Here is a 17610-nt window from a genome sequence, read left to right on the forward strand (position 1 = left end):
TAATATTTTTTAAATTTTATTTTATTTAACTTTACAATATTGTATTGGTTTTGCCATATATCAAAATGAATCTGTCACAGGTATACATGTGTTCCCCATCCTGAACCCTTCTCCCTCCTCCCTCCCCATACCATCCCTCTGGGTCTGTTTTCCCTCTATCTCACTATATGTAATAATATGCTAATAGCCATTTAATTAAAATCTGTGACTTTTATATTCTCTTAACTAGAGCAAGTTTGAAATATTGTAATCAGTTGATAGGAACTATATACATTTATATAGTCAATGTTTACATTTGACTTTAACTACATTTTAAAAGATAGCATAGATCTAATCATACTTCATACTCAAGTCTCCCAGAAATAATAAGATCTTAGTGTTAAAAGTTGATAAATACATTTACATAATGATACAGGTATCTTTATCCCCCAATCTTGATGTTTCAAAGGTTTCCTTCATACTAAGCTGTAAAATGGCATATTCATTGCCATTAATTTAAGAAAATTTTATACAAGCCGCCAATTATTTAAGAAGCCTATGCATTGACATTTTAATTGACTTTCTGGTAATTTAAATTTCTATCAGTTTTGCATAAATTACCAAATAATTATTTTAGTACTTTTCATTAGAGTCATGAAAACTTTATATATATAACTATAAAGTTAAATATAAATATAAAGTTAAAGTTAGTCATTTCATTCTCCCTGTTACTAACTCATTAAAGTATGAAATATCATAAATGTTTCTGAATCTTTTAAGAGGAAATGCTCAAATAATGTTTTCATCTAAAAGCAGTCATAAGAAGTGATAGGACTGCTTGCTTTAAGTGTGTGAATTTTAGAATATTCCACAGTTTCTGATGAGTGTTTTGCCTGGTAAGTAACAAAAGGCTAAAAAATGATTAGGGGTGCATGTGGGATTAGGAGAAATGTAGAACAGGGGTTATACCTTAGAAACTATTAAGAGTAAAATGAAAACCAACACGCTCTGCTGTTCTGTCAAATGAGAGAATTTAGTGGAACAATGGCTATAAAGTAGTTCATGACAAAACAGTCACCAAATACAAATGTGAAATAGAGGAACTGCTATGATTTTTTCATGAAACTAAATGTATTAAAGGGAAATTACTGTTCTTTTGGAGAAGGCAATGGCACCCCACTCCAGTACTCTTGCCTGGAAAACCCCATGGATGGAGGAGCCTGGTAGGCTGCAGTCCATGGGGTCACTAAGAGTCGGACACTACTGAGCGACTTCACTTTCACTTTTCACTTTCATGCATTGGGGGAGGAAATGGCAACCCACTCCAGTGTTCTCGCCTGGAGAATCCCAGGGACGGCCGTGCCTGGTGGGCTGCCGTCTATGGGGTCGCACAGAGTCGGACACAGCTGAAGCGATTTAGCAGCAGCAGCAGCAACTATTCTTTAATCTGAATTTACTTGCAGTTTTAAACATCAAGTTTATGGTGAGAGACAATATTGTTGTGATAGCATACCACAAAGTAGCTACGTAGTAAAATTAATATATTTCAACACTTAATTGGCCATTCCTCAAATTTTAACCTTTATAAAAAATCATATCTGAAGGAAACTTGAAAGAAAAAAAGTGAAAAGTGAAGTCGCTCAGTCATGTCCGACTCTTTGCTACCCTGTGGACTGTAGCCTACCAGGCTTCTCTGTCCATGGGATTCTCCAAGCAAGAGAACTGGAGTGGATTACCATTTCCTTCTCCAGGGGATCTTCCCAACCCAGGGATGGAACCCGGGTCTCCTGCATTGGAGGCAGACGCTTTAACCTCTGAAATTCAAGGACTTAACCCTGACATATGTGTTTGCTAATCTTATTTAGTTTTCCTAATAGGGAAATATCTTTGCTAACCACTAATAATCTTTACCATAAAGGTATTAACATATACAGATGGTGATCCCCCATTACTTTGCTGGCATTTAATTTAATGACTTCATGATTATTATACAGTTTTTATCAGCCTCAACTACTTAAAGCTACTATGTGGGTAAAATCATGTTTTTATCTATTCCAAATATTTGTTAAGAAACTTATATGGGCACTGTGGAGAAAAAGATGAATTACATATTCATTTTGCCCTTATGGAAAAGTCATTTCCCCTATGGGAAAACCATAGGGAAATTGAAATAGACTGGAGTTGAGAGTTACGGGCCTATATCTTTGCTCCACTGCCTATCAGCTATCTTGATTTAAACAATTTACTGATCAATTCTGAGCTGTGATTTCTTCAGTTTCAATTCAGGGAAAACAAAACTACACTTTGGTATTCTTTTCAAAGGAACATAAAATGTCATTCACTATGTAACCTTATTATATAAAAATATGAAGGGAATATAATTGACAAAGCAATAAAACAATATATGAAAAACTTTCTCAAATATCTGAATTCCATGGAAAAATACACTTATCCATAAAATAGAATATACTATAGTACATAGAAAATATATTTTATATATGCTTAAAATATACGTATAATAACACATATAATTCATAATTTATATTTGATACAAATCAGATTCTCTTCACCTGAAAAGTGTTTTTAAATTGCATAGTTATTTCCTAAAAGATGTTTCAAATATATTTACATAAAATATATAGTCTCCCTTTAACTCCTGATGTTAATAACATGATAAAAAATAACTCTGAATAAGAGTCTCTAGACCACTTGAATTTTTTTAACAATCGACATTTCTTTACAGTCTTATGATTCTTTAAAGCACTGTTCCAAGAACACAATTATTGGATTGAAAAGGAAAATATTATGATGTTTTCACATTCTCCTATCATTCCAGTTCATTAATTTAACCATGTAAGTTAGCCTCTTAACATGGAATGCTTTGCACAAAGCACTAGTGATAAACTCTTGAGTACCAAGTACTGCCTTCAGGAAGGTTTTGCCCAAGGAGAAAGAGAATGCATAATAACTAATCACACATAAATATTAAATTATAAAATGAAGTCTTGTAAAGAAAAGTAACTAATGGGATTCATAACTGAAAGTTTATTTTCAAATCAATCATGCAATCTATCACAGGAGGGAGTAAAACAAGGAAATCCTCATAATGGTACAACTATCCAGAAAATAAGTTTAAAAACACATATTTCCTCACTTACTGAAATGAAAAAGAAGACTAAGTCTCCCATTATGCAACATGCCACTACATGCTGAGTATTTAAAGATAATTTCAGAAAACTTGCTTTTCATAAATGCAAAAAAATCTTCAAATTGTTCTTCTCTATCATGGAAAATTTAATGATAAAGGTTCTAAATATTGTCTAAATTATTGGATTATTTAGTGTATCTGAAGATGAATAAAAATCTGACATTGCATGTAAAATAATGTGTGTATGTGCATTCGTACTTCAAATATTTACTATTTAGATTTAATTCATGTGCCAAGGACAATGGGACAATGAACAGGGTGTTCACTAAAAAATGGGACACAAAAACATGCAATAGTCTTGGACCTGGTTCTATTGTGAACTTGATCATGTTGTTTAATATATCCCAGTCCCTTTTGCCTTCTAATATGAGGATAAAATTGCATGTTTTACCTACAGAGAGAGTTTTAAAACATTATATTCAAGTAAATGCTGCATCAATAGGTTCTGTATCTACTTCTTTTATATGATGTCACAGGGGTTTCTGTAACTTACAGTGGTCACTAGGTTCCATGGGACCTATATTTTCATTTGTATAATAAGTTAATATTTTAGCTACATTTAAAAATGCTTATTTCAAAGCCCAAAAAGAGAGCTATGCATTGGTTTCCTATTATTGATGCAACAAATTATTGTAAACTTAGTAGTCTAAGCAATAGAAAATCACTGTATTGCAGTTTGAAGAACTGAAGTTCAAAGTGAATTTAACTGGGTTGAACTCAAGGTGTCAGCAGGACTGCATTTCTTATGGAGACTCTAGGAGAAAATCTGTTCCTTAGCTTTTCCAGCTTGTAGAAGCTGCTTGTCCTTCTTTGGCTTGTGTGCCTGTTCTAGCTTCACAGTCAGAAACTGCATCACTCAAAGCTCTGCTTTCATTGTCTCCTCTCCTACTCTCTCTTTGATCCTCCTACCTTCCTTTGATAAGGACACTTGTGAATACTTTGGCCCATCCAGATAACCTAGGATAATTTCCTATTATTAAAATTTTAACTTAATCCCATCTATAAAGTTCCTTTTGTCATATAAAGTGACATATTTAAATATTCCAGGGATTAAAGTCCAAGCAATTTTGGAGTGCCATAATTCATAGTATAATATCATATATACCATCATAAAGCCTGACTATAAGGCAAAATATATTTTCAGACTTCTTTGTTGTTGCAAAATCATTTGCCTTTTGTTTTCCCTGTCAATCTTTCTTCCTTTTCTGAAAGATACTCTGAGCATTTAAAGTGTAGAATACTTTATTTTTACATCTTTAAACTAAGAAATAATGTTGAAAAACTATAGAAAATTAGTTAACAATTAATTACCAAATTACCCAGAAATTGTAGCACTACGTATATTCTCAAGAGAAATACACATAAATGCTTACAAAACATGTAATACATGTGTATGGTAATATTATTTAATAAAGACCCAACTGGATAAAAAAAGTCTACCAACAATAGAATGGATAAATAAAGTATATTCATAAAACGGAATCCTATATAGCAATGAAAGTTAAGTTCCATACTACTGCTACAATAATACAAAGGTAATGTTGAGTCAAAGAAGCCAGAGGCAAAATAATTATATGATTTCATTTAGATAAAAGATTTAAGACCCAGAAAACTGATTTGTTTCATCAGAAGTCAGGTACTGGTTGGTATCCTTGGGATGGAGATAGTACTGAGTCACAGGGAGCACAACTGATACTCAGTATTGCTTGCAGTGTTTTATTTCTTAATTTGAAATATGTATAATCAGTGATAATTTAGTAGCGTATATACTTCTGTCTTGTATAACCATATGTATGGATAGTGTAGTTCATTAAAGATATTTATTATCAAAAACAATATTATAATATTAGATTATAAAAGTATATTATTTTATAAAAGTATTAATCAAGTATATTCTGGTTTAAAATGATATATTGTTTTAAGAATGAGAATACCAAAAGCCTGAGGGTAAAAAGATGTTCCCGCCCAATTCTAATAAAATAAAGTTGTAGATTTATTACTACTAAATAAAACAAATTTTAAGATCAACTCATTTCAGAAACAGAGTGACAACAAAATGTCTAGTTCACCGAGAAATATAATAATAATTTAAACTTACATATACCTAATAATGGAGCCCCCAAAGTATATTTTGAAATGGACATAGTTATAAAGAAAAATATAAAAACATAAAGTCATATTGGGAGATTTAAGCATATCTCTTTCAGTGTCTAGTAACAGCATTTACAAATAGTACAGAGATGATCTGAATAAGATTAACAAATGTATCCAAAAGATATACTGAATACTGCAACTAGCCCCTGATATATACCTATTATGACAGGCAGAAAAATGATCTCAGAATAATGTTCCCTTGTGAATATGTTATGTCACAAGATGAAAGAAGCTTTAAAAATGCAATTAAGATTACAAATATTATAATAGAAAGATATTAGAATTATCAATTTGGACACAAATCTAATTACATGAGCATTTAAAAGCAGAGAACTCTCCAACTATATGCAGAAGAGTCAGAAAACTTCCTTCACCTGGAGACAAAAGAGGGAGTGGCAGAAAGATGAGGTAGAAAGGGAAACTAAAGAATTTGAAGAATGAGAACCTGGACTGCCATTTCTCACTCTGGAGATGGATGAAGGTAGCCACCAACCAATAAATGCTCGCAATTTCTAAAAGCTGAGAATGACCCCAAGCCAACAGCCAGCAAGGAATGAGGTCCTTAGTTCTACAACTTCATGAAACTGACTTCTGGCAACAGCCCTCTGAATTTGGAAGTGGAAGCAGACATAACTTCAGAGTTTTCAGAAAGCAAAGCATCCAAGTTGACATCATGATTTCACCCTTGTGAGACTCTACTGTGAGATAATAATGTGTTAAGTATGTGTTAACTTGAATTAGGTGAACCAAAGGAATTTAATGTTACAGAGTAAAAAAAAAATTAATTGATTCAGTTTGAATTCAACATTATAACTGTCAAGTTTTTGTGTAGTATCAAAGAAGAGTAACCATTTTTACGTGCAAAAGTTATTAGAACACTCTTCCCTTTTAAAACTAAATATCTAACTGAAATCACATTACTTCATACCCATCAAACAAATAACATATTGCAAAATATTCCATAAAGGAGCAGATATGATAATCTAGCCATTTTCCACTAATAGGCCAAATATTAAAGAGATTTTCAAAAATAGAGTACAATGTATTCTCATTTTTGCTTTGGAGAAAGCTATTTAATATTAAGATATTACTTATGTCAATATGTAATGGGCTTATTCTGGATATTTTAAAATACAGTAATCAATGTACATTTTAAAATGTTTCTCAGTTTTAACTTAAATAGAATAAATATTGATAGATCAAACCCATATATCTCTGGGGTTCTTAGTACATTTTTAGAGTAAATAAACCCAAGACAAACAAGAGCTTATACTATTCAGAAATAAAAATGTATTGTAATTTCACTACAGACTAATCCTACCTATATAAGGTTGGGCAAAAATAGCAAGTATATTAAAAAATAGTATACTTCCATTGCATAAAATTTTCAATTGTTACTCATATTAAGAATAAAAAATGGGAATGTGATATAAAAGGCAATTCATAGAAAAAATTTTAATAATTTATCTTCATTAGTTTTAGAAAAATTACATTCATGAATGTGCTTTTTCTTATTTTTAATTTTTCTTTTCTGGCTTATAAAGTGTCAATTATAAATTACTTTTTATATAATTGAGCTTATAATTATATGCAATAAATTATTAGCAAAATAACTAGTAAATTATGGGCAAAATATCAGACAAATATTTGTTATGCAAAATTATGAATTATTAACCAAAAATAATTTGCAACTATTAGCTTTAACAGAGCCTACTAGGTACTGTTAAAATAAAGTCACTTTTCATTTGTGGACATTTCAGTTTCATAGTCTCATATTTAGATCACATTTCTTCTTTCAATGTCAAATTTCTCTAAATACTTCCCACTCTTTATATATATTTTAAACAATCTGGAAAATGATCTGACAAAAATGTCTTCTAAATGTTATTAAAATCAACAATTAAAATGCACACAGAAAATCCATAGCCTTATAACTTATTTCCCAAAGTCTGAATCGATCATTATCCTAATGTAAATGATACGTTTAATAGATATGATAAACAGTAATAATACACACATAAATATGTTTATATATATTTATAGTAATTACTTTATGTAAATGACATGTTCAAATCAACATGTCATAAATTAATTCACACCACACACACTTATACAAAACTTGGGGATTTGATAAAAATGACTTTTAATACTCTTTCACTTCTATTAGGTAAAATGTCTATAACTAACAGTTAATTCCATTTATGTTTTAGGTTAACAGGATTCCATCTGCCACCACCAGTAACAAGTACCAAATCTGTATTCTCACTACGTTTGACCAGTGATTTTGCAGTTAGTGCTCATGGATTTAAAGTATACTATGAAGGTAAGTGATGGTAATATAAAAAGACCATTGCCAACTTAATGTAACAAAACCAAAATTCTCCAGGTTGAAAATAGAAGAAAAATCACCAGGACAGAAGATATAGCTCATCATGTTATATCAAATCCTATACCAAGATTCACCTTCTCGATAATCATCAATACATAATAAAAAGTTACACTTAGTAAGCTTTAATGCTTCATTGAATGTGCCTAGACAGACAAAATGTTTTCCCTTAAATCTTAGGAGATGAAACCATGGCATCATTATAGGTTTTAACTTTAATGAAAGAGAAGAAAATGTGTCAGTGAAAGGAAACTAGGCCTAATTTGAGATTCAGACATAACAGACTCCACCCTATTCTATGTATTTTGCCTATCTGCCATAAAATCAACTGGTAATTTGGGTTCTCCACAAGTTAGAATGAAGAGAAAAGTCCATTAAGAGTCAAGAGTTGACATTTTTCATTTTAAACCAGTCTTTCCAGTTCCACAGATCCATAATTCCTTAATCAGAAAGAGGAAAACAAAGAAAACTTCAAAAAAATTGAAGTTTGAGGCCACTAATAATCTTTATATTTCTTTATCCCACATAGTGTGCATACTTATGTTTCACGATACAAATATTTGTTGATAATGGGATGATACCACAGGCTCTGATGATGGTGTTAGAAATGCATAGAATCTACATTATTTTCTCTTTTTGAAATGAAAAAAAAATTCTGAAGGCAAAAATAAACTTTTCTCATGTATGTGCACGTGCTCAGTTATGTTCAACTCTTTGCAAACCCCATGGACCAAAGCCCATCAGGTTCCTCTGTCAATGGGATTATCCAGGTGAGAATATTGGAGTGGGTTGCCATTTCCTCCTCCAGGAATGTGTTCTCAAGGGTTTATATATTGAGGTCATGTAGTTGTAATTTCTTCTGTGATTTGACAATAAAATTTCACATAGTTTAGGGAAGGTATCTTTTTTACCCATAAGAATAGCATGACAAAATTCAGCTCACCTCCCCAGGACCACATAACCAGAATATACCACAGTAAATCTAGCATCATGGTAAAAGATATACAAATACAGTAGCAAGGGTAGTTACTTTTTAAAGCACATAGTTATTAAAAATATAATATGTTTAAAGGGCACACTAGCAAAAAAAAAAATCATATATAAAATAGATTGATTTAGTATAAAGGTTAATAGCTTGCATGGGGAGGGGGGAGTTTTAAGGTAAGAATTTCATCTAGTGCTTTCACCCTAGGGAAAAAAGTACTCTCTAGCAAACAATTAAGGAAAAATGTTTTATCTTTTTGATGCACTAAATAATGCCATATCACAGTAGTTGTGAAGACAATTTTATACCTAATATATTTCTGAACTGTCTTTCTCTACCAGGGGAGAATGCATTCCATGACTTAATTCCTACATTGTAATAGTAATAATCATTATTTTTGAAGGTGCTTTCACAATAGCTGAATACTTTTATCTTGGCAACTTAATTCACACTTTGAAACACTATAAAACAAAGGTTTAATTTTAAGTGTAATTTTGGCAATATTGAAGAAGCTAGTAATACAATAAAAAGGCTCCATAATAGAGAACTCGAACTCGGCTCATCAAAGTATAAAGATATTTTAAGATAGTTTATTCTTTCAGCAAGTACTAAGTATACTGAAATTGTAGGAACTTGGAAGATGAATTAGAATGTTGTCATACTTTCTGGTTTGACTATCAAATTTCTTTTTTTTTAATTTTATTTTATTTTTAAACTTTACAATATTGTATTGGTTTTGCCAAATATTCAAATGAATCCACCACAGGTATACATGTGTTCCCCATCCTGAACCCTCCTCCCTCCCCATACCATCCCTCTGGGTCGTCCCAGTGCACCAGCCCCAAGCATTCAGTATCGTGCATCGAACCTGGACTGGCGACTCGTTTCATATATGATATTATATGTATTTCAATGCCATTCTCCCAAATCATCCCACCCTCTCCCTCTCCCACAGAGTCCAAAAGACTGTTCTATACATCAGTGTCTCTTTTGCTGTCTTGTATACAGGGTTATTGTTACCATCTTTCTAAATTCCATATATATGCGTTAGTATACTGTATTGGTGTTTTTCTTTCTGGCTTACTTCACTCTGTATAATAGGCTCCATTTCATCCACCTCATTAGAACTGATTCTAATGTATTCTTTTTAATGGCTGAGTAATACTCCACTGTGTATATGTACCATAGCTTTCTTATCCATTCATCTGCTGATGGGCATCTAGGTTGCTTCCATGTCCTGGCTATTATAAACAGTGCTGCGATGAACATTGGGGTATACGTGTCTCCTTCAGTTCTAGTTTCCTCAGTGTGTATGCCCAGCAGTGGGATTGCTGGATCATAAGGCAGTTCTATTTCCAGTTTTTTAAGGAATCTCCACACTGTTCTCAATAACAGACCCATCACAAGCACGGAAATTGAAACTGTAATCAAAAATCTTCCAGCAAACAAAAGCCCAGGTCCAGACGGCTTCACAGCTGAATTCTATCAAAAATTTAGAGAAGAGCTAATACCTATCCTACTCAAACTCTTCCAGAAAATTGCAGAGGAAGGTAAATTTCCAAACTAATTCTACGAGGCCACCATCACCCTAATACCAAAACCTGACAAAGATTCCACAAAAAAAGAAAACTATAGGCCAATATCACTGATGAACATAGATGCAAAAATCCTTAACAAAATTCTAGCAATCAGAATCCAACAACACATTAAAAAAATCATACACCATGACCAAGTGGGCTTTATCCCAGGGACACAAGGATTCTTCAATATCCACAAATCAATCAATGTAATACACCACATTAACAAATTGAAAAATAAAAACCATTTGATTATCTCAAAGGATGCAGAGAAAGCCTTTGACAAAATTCAACATCCATTTACGATAAAAACTCTCCAGAAAGCAGGAATAGAATTAACATACCTCAATATAATAAAAGCAATATATGACAAACCCACAGCAAACATTATCCTCAATGGTGAAAAATTGAAAGCATTTCCTCTAAAGTCAGGAACAAGACAAGGGTGTCCAATTTCACCATTACTACTCAACATAGTTTTGGAAGTTTTGGCCACAGCAATCAGAGCAGAAAAAGAAATAAAAGGAATCCAAATTGGAAAAGAAGAAGGAAAACTCTCACTGTTTGCAGATGACATGATCCTCTACATAGAAAACCCTAAAGACTCCACCAGAAAATTACTAGAACTAATCAATGATTATAGTAAAGTTTCAGGATATAAAATCAACACACAGAAATCCCTTGCATTCCTATACACTAATAATGAGAAAACAGAAAGAGAAATTAAGGAAACAATTCCATTCACCATTGCAATGGAAAGAGTAAAATACTTAGGAATATATCTGACTATCAAGTTTCATGAAATAGTCTTAAAAGTATTTTCATAGCTCTCTGTTGTTTCTACATATACAGCATTAAATTTCTGTCTTTTCTGCCTCAGTAAAAATGGATTCATATTTCTTCATGACATTTAAATGTATGCATGGGAGATCCTGACTTAAAATATTAATATATTGTACTAGGCAACCAAGTAGTATTGAAGGATTGGTTATCAAACTGCAGAACATCATCAGGTATTGATTTGTGATGGGAATCTTCTACCATGTAATATTAGTTTTCTGTGGCTACCATAGAAAACTGTAGCTAAAAGTCCTGGTGGTCTCTGCTAGTCCTCTGCTCATAGTTTCATATGGCGGAAATAAAAATGTCAGCCGATTAGGCCCTTATCAGAATGCACTGGAAAGTACCTATTACTCACAGTTTCTAGAGGCCTCTCTCTTCTTTGCATGTAAGACCACATTTTTGAGCTAGTCACTGGTGCAACGAATCCTTTTCATACTTGAAATCTCTCCGACTTCCCTTTCTTAATTCATCTCTTTACTACCCTCTTTCCTCATTCATCTGTGACTTTAGCTAGAGAAATTTCTCAGCTTCTAAAGGCCAACGTCATTAGATTAGCTTTGATTATCCAGGTAGACCCAGTCTGCCTATGTTCAAATCCTCAAGCATAATTCACATAAGCATAATCCACACCTGAAGATCTTTCTGCAGGGTACTATTCACAGATTCCAGTGACTCTGGGGTATGGCAGGGTACGTTGTGCTTGTGCATGTTCAGTTGCTTCAGTCATGTCCGACTCTTTGTGACCCTATGAACTGTAGCCTACCAGGCTCCTCTGTCCAGGGAATTCTCCAGGCAAGAATATTGGAGTGGGTCGCTATGCCCTCTTCAAGGGGATCTTCCTGACTCAGGGACTGAACCTCCATCTTTTAAATCTCCTGCATTGGCAGGCAAGTTCTTTACCACCAGTGACCCTTGGGAGGTAAAGATTCATTAATCCTACCACACCACATGCAACACTATGTAACATTTTACAGAGGGAGTAGCTACTAGTGTTTATTTAACCACAGCCAGTGACACTATCAAGGCCCAGCTGGTGTATTTGAAGTTCAGAAAACATGGTTTGAAATTTCAAAGCCTGTCCTCTAAATGTACACCTGTGCATGCATCATCAGAATGATCCTAATATCTGAATCTCATTTATCATTTCATCTCCCTTTATATAATAATTTTTATACTAATTATTTTATCTTCTAAACTTTCCTGAGACATTGTTCTTGTGTACTAGAATTTATGAGATCTCTATTTATTAATGATATTTGTGCATTTATCTGTATTTTTCAAACTGCCAATACCAGACCACATACGCTAGAATCATCTGGAGAATGTGTTAAAATGTAGGATTCTTGGCTCTAATAACATATCCTGAATCAGACTGTGGAGTGAAACCCTGGAATATGCATTGCAATTGCAAATCCAATGCAGAATAAATGATAAATATTAGTCATCTGTGATTTTCACAGATTGTCTCTTTTGTTACAAACTTCTGTTGCCTTATTTCAGCCCATTTACTTTAAAACTGTGGAAGGTGAGGTCCCTGCACAAATTTTGATTTAGTTTCAGAGCTCTTAACCATTTATCAGAAATACTTTTCTTTTAAGCTTTTTGAAGTTGAAGCTGAGAGGTATTAAATTTCTGTGGCAAATTTTCCCCATTAATATCTAGATGCATATATTTTTACTTTCCCTCATTACTGTCTATCATACATTTGAATTTCTTGTCACTTTCTCAAAATTTGTTTCATACAACTTTGTTTCATGGGTTTCTTTTTTTTTTTTTTAGCATTTACTATTACTTTTTATTTTATTTTATTTTTTAACTTTACAATATTGTATTGGTTTTGCCATATATCAACATGACTCCGCCACAGGTATACACATGTTCCCCATCCTGAACCCTCCTCCCTCCCCATACCATCCCCCTGGGTCGTCCATGGGTTTCTTAAGGTTTATAAAAACAAACAAGTGTAATAGTGTTCTGTGAAACAATAAGTTTGAAAAAAACAGTAGTGCATACTAAGTTGAATAGCCAAAGAACCATCTTCTAAAATCTGGTCTGGACAAAACTGGTAGTATCTGTATTCTGTGGAGCACACAATCAAAATACTCTTTTGTCTTTTCAGATATGCCAATCAGTATTCAAAATATATTCTAGTTTTGCTAAAAGTTATTTTTTACAGTGGAATCCTTTTACATTTTACTCCTTTCACATTTTATATATTATATGAATTGGATAGTTTAATGTCTGGGAGAATCCCAATGCATACTGAATAATTTCAATATGTGTAAATAATCCAATTTAACAACCAGAAATTAATATAAAAATTAAAAGTTTTGACAACCACTTCAAACACAAGATAGCTATTATGCCATAATGATTACTGATGTGTTATGACTAAGTAATTAAGAAATTACAAAGACAGAAGTCTCTGTTTTAGCAAATTTTTTATTAAATCATTTTAAAATTTTAATTCAGACATAAAAAATTTGTTATAATAACAGTACTACTACCATGTAACATGTACTGAGTGATTTCTTTGTGTCAGTCACAGTGCTAAACATTTTACATGGATTTCTGTCATTCTAGAAAATTATGAAAAAATTCTAATGAGAAAAAATTATAAACTAAAGCACTAACCTAAAGGTAAAAATATGCTTATGTGCCCTGGAGAAATAAACTATATACATTTTAGAGGCTTACTTTATATCTAAACTACAAACTAATTTCATAATAGTCAAACACATATGACCATATAGAATTTAGTGTAAAAGAGCATTACAAAAATAAGAATTACTGATAATGCTGTATATTAAAACAATACGAAACATAAAAGTTGAAATATATTTTTACATATATTACATGTGACATATGTATTCTGTGTCCCTTTTAAACAATTCACATACAGAATAATGTTTATACTATTTACTATTCTGTTTTAGCTACCCATCACACATGTTTATTGAAAATATTTACTTAAAAATGTCAAAGGACTTCAGTGATTTTTAATTTGGGGTGTTATTTTTTATTCTTAGGCTTTGAAAATTTAAACTGCAGTAGCATGAACTTCAATGAAAATATTACAATAGAGAATGAAGTCAATTATGCTTCCAGCAATAGAGTTGAACTGTAGCAAGAGAGATTTATACATTAAAATTATATATATTAAATAGTTTTCTAGTAATGAATACATTAGGTGAATAAAAGAAGATAATGAATCTTAAATACTTTAAATACTTAAATACTTTAAAGGATAAAGGAGATCATAGTTATGAAACATAATATAAGGAGATATATGCAGAAACTTTTTTTTTGTCTCTTGATCAAGTTCAAATATTTTGCCTTTCAGTTCAGTTCAGTACAGTCGCTCGTCGTGTCCAACTCTTTGCGACTCCATGAATCACAGCACGCCAGGCCTCCCTGTCCATCACCAACTCCTGGAGTTCACCCAGACTCATGTCCACTGAGTCAGTGGTGCCATCCAGCCATCTCATCCTCTGTCGTCCCCTTCTCCTCCTGCCCCCAATCCCTCTCATATCAGGGTCTTTTCCAATGAGTCAACTTGTCGCATGAGGTGGCCAAAGTATTGGAGTTTCAGCCTCAGCTTCAGTCCTTCCAATGAACACCCAGGACTGGTCTCCTTTAGGATGGACTGGCTGGATCTCCTTGCAGTCCAAGGGACTTGCAAGAGTCTTCACAAGCACCACAGTTCAAAAGCATCAATTCTTCAGTGTTCAGCCTTCTTCACAGTCCAACTCTTACATCCATACAGGACCACTGGAAAAGCCATAGTCTTGACTAGACAGACCTTTGTTGGCAAAGTAATATCTCTGCTTTTTAATATGCTATCTAGGTTAGTCATAGGTTTCCTTCCAAGCAGTAAGCGTCTTTTAATTTCATGGCTGCAGTCACCATCTGCAGTGATTTTGGAGCCCCCAAAAATAAAGTCTGACACTGTTTCCACTGTTTCCCCATCTATTTCCCATGAAGTGATGGGACCGAATGCCATGATCTTCGTTTTCTGAATGTTGAGCTTTAAGCCAACTTTTTCACTCTCCACTTTCACTTTCAACAAGAGGCTTTTTAGTTCTTCTTCACTTTCTGCCATAAGGGTGGTGTCATCTGCATATCTGAGGTTATTGATATTTCTCCCGGCAATCTTGATTCCAGCTTGTGATTCTTCCAGCCCAGTGTTTCTCATGATTTACTCTGCATATAAGTTAAATAAGCAGGGGGACAATATACAGCCTTGATGTACTCCTTTTCCTATTTGGAACAAGTCTGTTGTTCCATGTCCAGTTCTAACTGTTGCTTCCTGACCTGCATATAGGTTTCTCAAGAAGCAGGTCAGGTGGTTTGGTATGCCCATCTCTTTCAGAATTTTCAACAGTTTATTGTGATGCACATAATCAAAGGCTTTGGCATAGTCAATAAAGCAGAAATAGATGTTTTTCTGGAACTCTCTTGCTTTTTCAACGATCCAGCGGATGTTGGCAATTTGATCTCTGGTTACTCTGCCTTTTCTAAAGCCAGCTTGAAAATCAGAAAGTTCATGGTTCAAGTATTGCTGAAGCCTGGCTTGGAGAATTTTGAGCATTACTTTACTAGCATGTGAATTGAGTGCAATTGTGCAGTAGTTTGAGCATTCTTTGGGATTGTCTTTCTTTGGGATTGGAATAAAAACTGACCTTTTCCAGTCCTGTGGCCACTGCTGAGTTTTCCAAATTTGCTGGCATATTGAGTGCATCACTTTCACAGCATCATGTTTTAGGATTTGAAATAGCTCAACTAGAATTCCATCACTGCTACTAGCTTTGTTGGTAGTGATGCTTTCTAAGGCCCACTTGACTATACATTCCAGGATGTCTGGCTCTAGGTGAGTGATCACACCATCGTGATTATCTGGGTCGTGAAGATCTATTTTTGTAGAGTTTTTGTGTATTCTTGCCACCTCTTCTTAATATCTTCTGCTTCTGTTAGGTCCATACCATTTCTGTCCTTTATTGAGCCCATCTTTGCATGAAACGTTCCCTTGGTGTCTCTGATTCTTAAAGAGATTTGTAGTCTTTCCCATTCTGTTGTTTTCCTCTATTTCTTTGCATTGATCACTGAGGAAGGCTTTCTTATCTCTCCCTGCTATTCTTTGGAACTCTGCATTCAGATGCTTATATCTTTCCTTTTCTCCTTTGCTTTTCACTTCTTTTCTTTTCACAGCTATTTGTAAGGCCTCCTCAGACAGCCATTTCGTTTTTGCATTTCTTTTCCATGGGGATGGTCTTGATCCCTGTCTCCTGTACAATGTCATGAACCTCCGTCCATAGTTCATCAGGTACTATGTCTATCAGATCTAGTCCTTTAAATCTATTTCTCACTTCCACTGTATAATTTTGCCTTTAGGGTACCATTAAAGTGAAAGTGAAAGTTGCTCAGTCATGTCCAGCTCTTTGTGACCCAGGCCAGAACACCTGGGGATCTTCTCAACCCTGGAATTGAACCCAAGTCTCCTGCATTACAGGCCTATTCTTTACCAGCTGAGCCACAAGGGAAGTCTGGGAAGACTGGCTATTTAGGTATTGAGATATCTTAATCTACTGCCAAGTTTACTTCCCCTGTGTAACTCCTCCCTCTTCTTTGGGTCGAGTCACAGGCAGAGGATGAGATTATCTTCCCATCTCCTCCCTCTATTGGTTGCTGCTGCTAAATTGCTTCAGTGGTTTCAATTGCTTCTGTGCGACCCCATGGACAGCAGCCCACCAGGCTACTCTGTCCAAGGGATTCTCTAGGCAAGAATACTGGAGTGGGCTGCCATTGCCTTCTCCACCCTCTATTGGTATCAGCCCTGTGTTCCAGGTTTTCTTGGTTTCATTAGCCACCAATGGCTAGGGGCAGGAAGAGGAGGCACAGCTTGTATGAGGGAGCTAGGATGAGGTCCTGTCTCCCTCACTTCCCTTTCATATCACCCCTTTTGCAGCCAGGTTCCCCCTCATTTTCCTGGGTCTAGCCTGGTGATCCTGTTTTCCATGGCCTGCTCCTCCAGTGGTCCTCTCCTGTTTGGTCTGACACTACAGAAGACAATTTCTCAGGTGGCCTTGAACTCCACAGCACAATCCTTTGATTTTTCATCTTTCATGGCTAGATTCATTGGATGTTCCATCTCTAGCATTTTTATCACTAGAAGTCTGACTCTCGGATGGTTTAGACTTCCAGATATCTAGTCCACCATGTTCTGCCAAAGTCCCATCAAATGGCATAGTCCTCTGAGAAGTTTAACTCTCATGACCGAGCTTTTTGGAAATTAGGTTCTGTTTGATCTGGTCCTCTGGGAGACCTGTCTTCAATGCTCAGATCCTCATGGAGTGTCGGCAGGTGTGTCCTGGCCTTTCTGGAACAGTGACCATAGGTTTGAGGCCTTTGGAGGTCTGGCCCTTCCAGAAGTTTTGTCAGTTGCAGGCAGTCCCTCCAAAGGTCTGTTCTCCACAGTTTG

The 17610-nt window shown here is 34.4% G+C and overlaps 1 protein-coding gene across 1 annotated transcript in view; it reads left to right on the forward strand.

Moving 5' to 3' along the window:
• CSMD3 (CUB and Sushi multiple domains 3) overlaps window positions 1-17610 on the forward strand; it is a 1491512-nt gene that overhangs the window by 202722 nt on the left and 1271180 nt on the right. Inside the window, exon 3 of the mRNA XM_010863441.1 lies at window positions 7552-7664. Coding sequence (XP_010861743.1) covers window positions 7552-7664 — 113 coding nt within the window. The remainder of the gene's footprint in view (window positions 1-7551; window positions 7665-17610) is intronic.

The sequence above is a fragment of the Bison bison genome, unplaced genomic scaffold (assembly GCF_000754665.1).
Source record: "Bison bison bison isolate TAMUID 2011002044 unplaced genomic scaffold, Bison_UMD1.0 scf7180017864491, whole genome shotgun sequence".
Lineage (NCBI taxonomy): Eukaryota > Metazoa > Chordata > Mammalia > Artiodactyla > Bovidae > Bison > Bison bison.